The sequence below is a fragment of the Bison bison genome, unplaced genomic scaffold, assembly GCF_000754665.1.
Source record: "Bison bison bison isolate TAMUID 2011002044 unplaced genomic scaffold, Bison_UMD1.0 scf7180017864333, whole genome shotgun sequence".
NCBI lineage: Eukaryota > Metazoa > Chordata > Mammalia > Artiodactyla > Bovidae > Bison > Bison bison.
In genome coordinates, this window is record NW_011494905.1 from 781148 (window position 1) to 789719 (window position 8572).

The 8572-nt window shown below is 42.7% G+C and overlaps 1 protein-coding gene across 1 annotated transcript in view; it reads right to left on the reverse strand.

Moving 5' to 3' along the window:
- EHHADH (enoyl-CoA, hydratase/3-hydroxyacyl CoA dehydrogenase) overlaps nt 1–4475 on the reverse strand; it is a 55259-nt gene extending 50784 nt beyond the window's left edge. Inside the window, exon 1 of the mRNA XM_010853866.1 lies at nt 4331–4475. Coding sequence (XP_010852168.1) covers nt 4331–4404 — 74 coding nt within the window. The 5' untranslated portion in view covers nt 4405–4475. The remainder of the gene's footprint in view (nt 1–4330) is intronic.
- Between the last annotated feature and the right edge of the window lie 4097 nt (nt 4476–8572).

Below are 8572 nucleotides of genomic sequence, written 5' to 3' on the forward strand. Positions count from 1 at the left end.
TGGGAGGGTTTGGGGGCAGGAGGAGAAGGGGACGACAGAGGATGAGATGGCTGGATGGCATCACCGACTCAATGGATGTGAGTCTGAGTGAACTCCGGGAGTTGGTGATGGACAGGGAGGCCTGGCGTGCTGCGATTCATGGGGTCGCAAAGAGTCGGACACGACTGAGCAACTGAACTGAACTGAGAGGATCAATAAGCGCCAAGGGATGGCGAAGGAGGAGCTCTGGGAAGAGTAGTGAAGAATTGCTTAAAGAAAAAATTATAAAACCAGAGTCCAGTGAATTTTGCCTTAGAATTCTAAGTAATATGGGGGAATTTTTATACAGGGAGAAAAAAACTTAAAGCAAAAAACAACTAAAGCCAGATTGTTCAAACCAGCAACTAACATTGCTAATTGATTATATCCCAATACAAAATGTTTTTGGTATTAAAAAATAAATAAATTAATTAAAAACCTCAGGGAATAAAGGAGATACTGGCTCTTGTATATAGTAATTCCCTTTCACCTAGTTACTTTTCACCATTTAACCCAGATGAAATCAAACAAAACCTCTTGCCTTCAGTTGATTTAATTAGAAACCAAGTCTGCTAAAGAAAAATGGAATTTGAACCATCCAGCATACTGAGAAGTCCAAAAGTCACATACTGCTTTCTGGATAAACAATGGCTGCAAAATTATCCAAAATGAGCTCAATCTGTGCCACTGAGGAGACAAGTCTGGCTTTTCCCATTTCAATCAACCCCTACTCTTTTATATCTTATCTTCTTGTTAATTTTGCATCATTTGTTGTCGTTGTTTAGTTGCTAAGTTGTGTCTGACTCTTCTGCGACCCCATGGACTGTAGCCCTCCAGATTCCTCTGTCCATGGAATTTTCCAGGCAAGACTACCAGAGTAGGTTGCCATTTCCTTCTCCAGGGGATCTTCCCAACCCAGGGACTGAACCCACGTCTCCTGCATTGGCAGGCAGATTCTGCCACTGAGCCACTCTAGATCCCCTGGAATAGGCAACGGCAACCCACTCCAATATTCTTGCCTGGAAAATCCCTTGGACAGAAGAGCCTGGTAGGCTACAGTGCATGGGGTCACAGAATCGGACACAACTAAGCACACACACACACACACACGCACGCACACAAACAACATTTGCTAAGTGTCAGCTCTCTAACACATTTAAACCTCACAACAACTTAATGAGATAGGTATTAAAAGTTCTCCTGAAAGGGGGAAAGGGGACAGTTTAAATATAAGACACATTTTAAGTAGTTATGGGAAAATATTCCTAGTTGTGGGTAGCAAACTGTGGAACTATTTATCCCACAAGTCTGAGATGGGCACAGTTTTCCATTATGAGCAGAGATAGGCAGAATCCTAATACTCGGGAGCCGCCTGGGAAGCTTCTACCTGCCAATGCAGGGGCTACAGTCCATGGGGTCGCAAATAGTCAGACACAACTGAGTAACTGAGGACACACACACACAGACACACAATTTTGCAAAAATCAAACAAGAAAAAAAAAGAAGAATGAAAATGGCTGTTATATATACAGCTTTACTAGATTCTAGCTGAATGAAAAGGGACCACACCTTCACAGCTATATCAAAGTCACAGGGGTTAAGAAATTATTTTCTCCCCTTAATACTGTCAGGTACGGAGAAATGGAGTCTAAAGGTAACATTTCATGAGTGATGACCAAAGAACTTTACCTTCTGTCACTTTAGAAGTCTTTTTTGTGACCATTTTTTAAAACCAGGAGTCATCAAATAAAGTCATGGCTTGTGACCAGCATTTTTCAAAGAAACAGAGTGAAAATAGAATACATCAAATAAAAAGAAAATTTTGTTTCACTAATCTTTGTTTTCAGGTACATATTTGTATGTGTGTTTGTGTGTGTGTGTCCTAGGTTGCTATGTAAAACATGGATTACTGTGTGGAATATAATAAAAAAAATACAAAAGCCATTGTTCTGGGAGACAAATCTAGTAATTAGGCATCTTCTACCTTTATAAAGAGGGTTGGCATTTATCCAAATAGAAAGAAATCTGGCTTAGCTAAAGGAACAAAGAAAGATTTGAACTGTTTGGGCCAAAAAATATTCAAATAAGACTCTCTCACTTATCTAGGAAGAAATAATTTCCCAAATAAAATTAGAAATAGGAAGGGGAGATGAAAAGTGTAAAGCAAAAAAGAGAAAAAAAAAAAAAAGGGAACCTGTTAAACTGGATGAGCATGCTAGCACACATACCTTCACTTAAGTACAAGTTCAAGAGGAAAGAGCCAAAAGGTGTTTATTGCCAAGTGGAGAAAATCCTGATGCAGCTGCAATGAATCCTGAGCAGCAGGGCCTGTTGGTAGGGGCTTGTAACAGGCCTTTTGCGTAATAAAAATAATGATAGCTGGTGGTGCAGTGGTAAAGAATTCGCCTGCCAATGAAAGAGATGCAAAAGATGCGGCTGAGTTGGAAAGATCCCCTGGAGTAGGAAACGGCAGCCCACTCCAGTATTCTTGCCTGGAAAATCCCATGGACAGAAGAGCCTGGTAGTCTGCAGTGCATGGGGTTGAAAAGTCAGATACAACTAAGCGCACACACACACACACACACAACTTCTGAGTGTCAGTTTCTAATCTGCAACACATTTAAACCTCACAACTTAACGAGGTAAGTACTAAAATTTCTCCTGCAAGGGGGAAAGGGGACAGGTTAAATACCAGACACATTTTAAGTAGTTATGGGAAAATATTCCTAGTTATAGGTACTAAACTGTGGAACTATTTCCCCCAAAGTTAGAGATGGGCACAGTTATCCATTATGAGAAGAAATTAAGGCAGAGTCCTAATACTTAGTAATTTTAATTGAAATACAAAGTTCAAAATTGATATGTAATTGTAGTATTCATGTTTTTCTTCATCAAAACCAAAATAACAATATTTTGCTTGATTCCGAGTGGCAAGTAAGTGGACTTATTCTTTGTGTGATTTTATTTCTGAAAATTTTAATATTATTAAATGCAAAATTTTATATTAAAATAAAAGTTATAGTATTAATGCTAATGATAAAACCAAATCTGATAACAGTAGAACAAAAATTCAGTTAAAATTAGCATGTCTTCTCATTTCAGTCTCTTTTTGCTCCAGCAGCATGCAGTAAGGATTCTGACCAAAAGTCGTTCTCTTTATGCTTTATATGTTCTCTGTAAATGATCATTTCTAACCCTACTCCCTGTGGATGAGTGGTTATTTCCCCAGGTTGATCACTATACTTTTTTCAGAGATATAAAAGAACTAGGTGGTGCTAGTGGTGAAAACCTCCCTGCCAATGCAAGAGGCATAAGAGTTCAATCCCTGGGTGGTAAAGATCCCCTGGAGGAGGGCATGGCAACTCACTCCAGTATTCTTGCCTGGAGAATCCCATGGACAGAGGAGCCTAGGAGCACACAGTCCATAGGGGCACACAGATTCAGACACGGCTAAAGTGACTTAGCACAAACCTATATATCATTAATTTTTAAAACAGCAGCATTAATCTCACTTTTTAAAGTAATGCTTTTACTAGTTTAACAAGAAAAGTACTGCACGATAAAAGAACATAAACAGCATGGCAGTTTTCCAGGAAATGCTATTTAACAGGCTAATTCTGACATGAGCTTATTCTAACATGGATCTTCACCGAAGCACTAAGACCTTGAGGTTTAGAACAAACCAAGAGATACATCTTTGTGTTTCTGGGCCAGGACATAATTCTCTTTTACTCACTATACTGGCATTAATGGGGATCTTTATTTTTAACAGTGTGAAACCACCTTATTTTTGGACTCCCAAAGCTTTTAGTCACACATTGTAAGGGTGGCCTGGACTCCAGGTTGGGAAGGGAGGGATCAGGGTCCAGGCAGCACAGCACTAAGACCTCTGGACTAGAAAGTGCATCTGAGAAGTCAAAGTTGCAAGTAAGCAGAAGAGTTCAGCACGAAGTTGGCACGAACAGAGGCACTAAGACCTCTGGACTAGAAAGTACATGTGAGAAGTCAAAGTTGCAAGTAAGAGTTCAGCACGAAGTTGGTACGGACAGACCGGTGCAGGGGCAGCTCCCCAACTTCTAGCCGTCTGTCTACCTCTCAGCCTCGATTTCTTTATCAACGAAACGGAGATGAGAGTTCTCTGCAAACAGGTACCGAGACTACCAATGTAAAAAGTCCTGGCATATGCCCTGATTCTATCCGTGTCCGTGTCTTTCTCTATTTAAACCAGCAGAGGCAAGTCAAAGCCTCCACTGCAGGCAGGCAGGTATGATCCTGCTCGCCGTCCCCGGACTGATCGCCGAGAGCCCGTTACCTGATCGCATTGACTGGCGGGTTTCGTAGACGGATCAGTGCCAGGCAGTTCTGCAGCCGCGTGAACTCAGCCATGTTTGCTCAGTTGCCCTGAAGTCGCCTCATCCCTCAGCTGCGAGGCAAGATCACTTTCGCTGGGCGCGTCCTGGGGAGGGGAGGGGCGTCTGCTGGGCCAATGTGAACCCGGCACCGCCTCCCGCCACGGCACCGCTTTTCCGCCCCGGGCAGCTCCCGGGCTCTGATGCCCATCCTTCACCTCAGTCCTCCTCCTTCCCTGACCGCAGCCCCGTGCTCAGCACACCCTTGCCATCTCTTCCTCTTTGCTGGCGCCTGTCCTGCTTCCATCAAAAAGTAGGTCAGGCAGGACGATGAAAGATGCGTGAAACTGCCAGCAAGTCCAGATTTGCAAACCCCTGGCCCAGAGGGGCTGCCTTCCCTGGACAAGTTCTAGATTCACTACGTTGGTGGAGTTCCATCACAGTCTTCATCTTCATTATCCTTCTTAACAAAGACAGATATGTAGGATCCTGACAATTATGTGATATGATACATACCTGGAACACATAAAACACTTCATGCATTTCATCTAAATGAGTAAGGTACTAATATCAACCAAACATGTACAGGACTGTCATGCAGCAACCTTGTGGAACCTACCACTTTCTTGTCTGTCCAATCCTTCCATTTTTCTTTTTTTCCTTCTTCTGCCATTCCTAAGGATTATTTCTAATATTAATACTTCAACTATGAATCAAGCACCTATTACGTCCTAGGCAGCAGGCCAAAGACTAAAGATAAATGAGGCTGGGTTCAGACTGGGACAAAGTTTTTGAAGATGCAGTTGGCCTCAGGTGGTCTCCACAGCCCATCACCTGGCCAGAAGGCAGTCTGGAAGTTTCAGAGGAAAAACAAAACAATGAAGTGGTTTTATTCACTGATGTTTCACAAATTTTAGTGATGATTAAGGATTATTTTCACAGATATACTTTTCAGTTCGGTTCAGTTGCACAGTCATGTCCGACTCCTTGCGGCCCCATGGACTGGAGCACGCCAGGACTCCCTGTTCATCACCAACTTTTTGAGCTTGCTCAAATTCATGTCCATTGAGTCAGTGATGCCATCCAACCATCTCATTCTCTGTTGTCCCCTTCTCCTCCTGCCTTCAATCTTTCCCACCATCAGGGTCTTTTCCAAGGAGTCAGTTCTTCACATCAGGCGGTTAAAGTATTGGAGTTTCAGCTTCAGCATCAGTCTTTCCAATGAATATTCAGGACTGATTTCGTTTAGGATTGACTGGTGTGATTTCCTTGCATTCTAAGGGACTCTCAAGAGTCTTCTCCAACACCACAGTTCAAAAGCATCAATTCTTCGGCACTCAGCTTTCTTTATAGTCCAACTCTCACATCCATACGTGACTACCGAAAAAACCATAGCTTTGACCAGACAGACCTTTGCTGTCTAGGTTGGTCATAGCTTTTCTTTCAAGGAGCAACCATCTTTTAATTTCATGGCTGCAGTCACCATCTGCAGTGATTTTGGAGCCCGAGAAAATAAAGTCTGTCACTATTTCCATTACTTCCCATCTATTTGCTATGAAGTAATGGGACCAGATGCCATGATCTTTGTTTTTTGAATGTTGAGTTTTAAGCCAGCTTTTTCACTCTCCTCTTTTACTTTCATCAAGAGGCTCTTCAGTTCCTCTTCACTGTCTGCCATAAGGGTGGTGTCATCTGCGTATCTGAGGTTATTGATATTTCTCCTGGCAATCTTGATTCCAGCTTGTGCTTCATCCAGCCTGGCATTTCGCATGATGTACTCTGCATATAAATTAAATAAGCAGGGTGACAATATACAGCCTTGACATACTCCTTTCCCAGTTGGGAACCAGTCTGTTGTTCCATGTCCAGTTCTAACTGTTGCTTCTTGAACTGTATACAGATTTCTCAGGAGGCAGGTCAGGTGGTCTGGCATTCCCATCTCTTGAAGAATTTTCCACAGTTTGTTGTGATCCACACAAAGGCTTTGGCATAATCAATAAAGCAGAAGTAGATGTGATATTCTTTTACCTATTGAAAATGAGGGCTTACATGGTGGCTCTGACAGTAAAGAATCCCCCTGCAATGGGGGAGACATGGGTTCAATCCCTGGGTTGGGAAGATCCCCTGGAGGAGGGCATGGAAACCCACTCCAGTATTCTTGCCTGGAAAATCCCCACAGACAGAGGAGCCTGGTGGGCTACAGTCCACGGGGTCACAGAGTTGGACACAACTGAGTGACCAAGCACAGCACATTGAAAATAAAACCAGGTTCCTACTCCTAAGAAACTGGGTACAAGTAGCAATCAGAACCATCTAATCCATCAAGGACAGCCCCTCACTTTTGATAGCCAGCCAATCATGAATAGCCCTGGGCAAGCCTCTGAGTGCTAACATTCAATATCAACCAGCTTCTTATTAGTGGTATCAATCTCTACTGCCTCTAAAATTCACCAATCTCTCAACTCCACCTTGCCCAAAATCTCAATGTAAGATTAACAGTTTGCTCTGCTTGGAGAGACCTTGTATAACCAGCACAGCATTCCCTGACTGTAGGAAGCAAGAGATTCAGTATTGTTTCCCAGGGGGACAATTTTGCCGTCCATCCTAACAACTTTCAACGTCTCCACAGAGGCCATGTAGGCAAGGCTTAACAGTTCTGAAACTGCTCCTGGAGCAAGTGGAGATAAGCACAGTGTGCAGCCATTCTGAGGCATTTTCTCTTCTATATCTCGGAGTCAGTCACAGGTCATTTCTCATGTATATCCCTGTGTGCATGCTAAGTCACTTCAGTGGTGTCTGACTCTTTGCAACCCTATGGACCCACCAGGCTTCTCTGTCCAAGGGATTCTCCAGGCAAGAATACTGGAGTGGGTTGCTGTGACCTTCTCCAGGGGATCTTCCCAATCCAGGGGTTGAACTTGCATCTCTTATGCCTCCTGCATTGGCAGGTGGGTTCTTTACCACTAGCGCCACTTGGGAAGCTCTACCTATTGCCCCAGTTTTAGTTAAACACAGAACTTCCTGCCTTGTACTTTCTTTCCCTTAGATACATACAGCTGCAAACATCTGTGTAAATCCATAAAATTGCCTGGCAGTAGTTTAGAGTTGGCTCCTCAGCAGGGCAGTGCTAGGGCAAGCAAAAAAGGGCCCCAGTGGGCAAAACTGAAGAGGGCACTCACCCTCTGGTTCATGTAATTGCTGCCCCTGTCCTGCTCCTGAACAACAGAGCGATCCCCACACTTTCTGTAATCTGTCATCCAGCCCCTGCTGTTTAGTGTCGTACTGTGGGGCTAGGGCCCCAGGGAGCTGACACCAGGCTGATCTTCCTTTTGCTCTCTATGTAGATGATAAAGTGTCTCAATCTATTTGTATTCCTTATGGGCCCAATCTATGGCAGTGTGGCAAGCCAATTTAGCAATGTGCCACCATGATACTGTTTACAGTCCACTTGACCTCCTTGACCATCTCTTGATCACTGGATGAACTGTTACATTCTCAAGTTGTCTTGTTTGTCTCAACAAGTGCCACTTAACAAGACGCCATTCCTCTTGACTAATGTATTTCCAGATCATTTGCATGTTACTAATTTTGCTTGTTAAATATGTCATTTTCATTATTGTCATGGTGTTGCAATTCACAAATAGATCAGTTGATCAGAAATATATTTAATAGTCATCATTAAAAAATCTACAAATAACAAATACTGGAGAAAATGTGGAGAAAGGGAACCCTCCTATACTTTTGGAGGGAATGTAAGCTGGTGCAGCCACTGTGGAGAACAGTATGGAGGGTCCTAAAAAAACTAAAAAGAGAATTGCCATAGGATCCATCAATCCCACTCCTGGGCATATACCTGGAGAAAACTATGATTAAAAAAGGTAGATACACTCCTATGTTCATAGAAGCACTATTTACAATAGTTAGGACATGGAAACAACCTAAATGTCCACTCACAGATGAATGGATACAGAAGACGTGTTACACATACACAATGGACTATTACTTAGCCATTAAAAAAATGAAATAATACCATTTGCAGCTACATGGATGGACCTAGAGATTATTATACTAAATGAAGTCAGTCGGCAAGATAAAGACAAATACCATATGATATCACTTTTATGTGGAATCTAAAATATGACATAAATGAATTTATCTATGAAACAGAAACAGACTCAGAGAACAGACTTGTGGTTGTGGGGGTG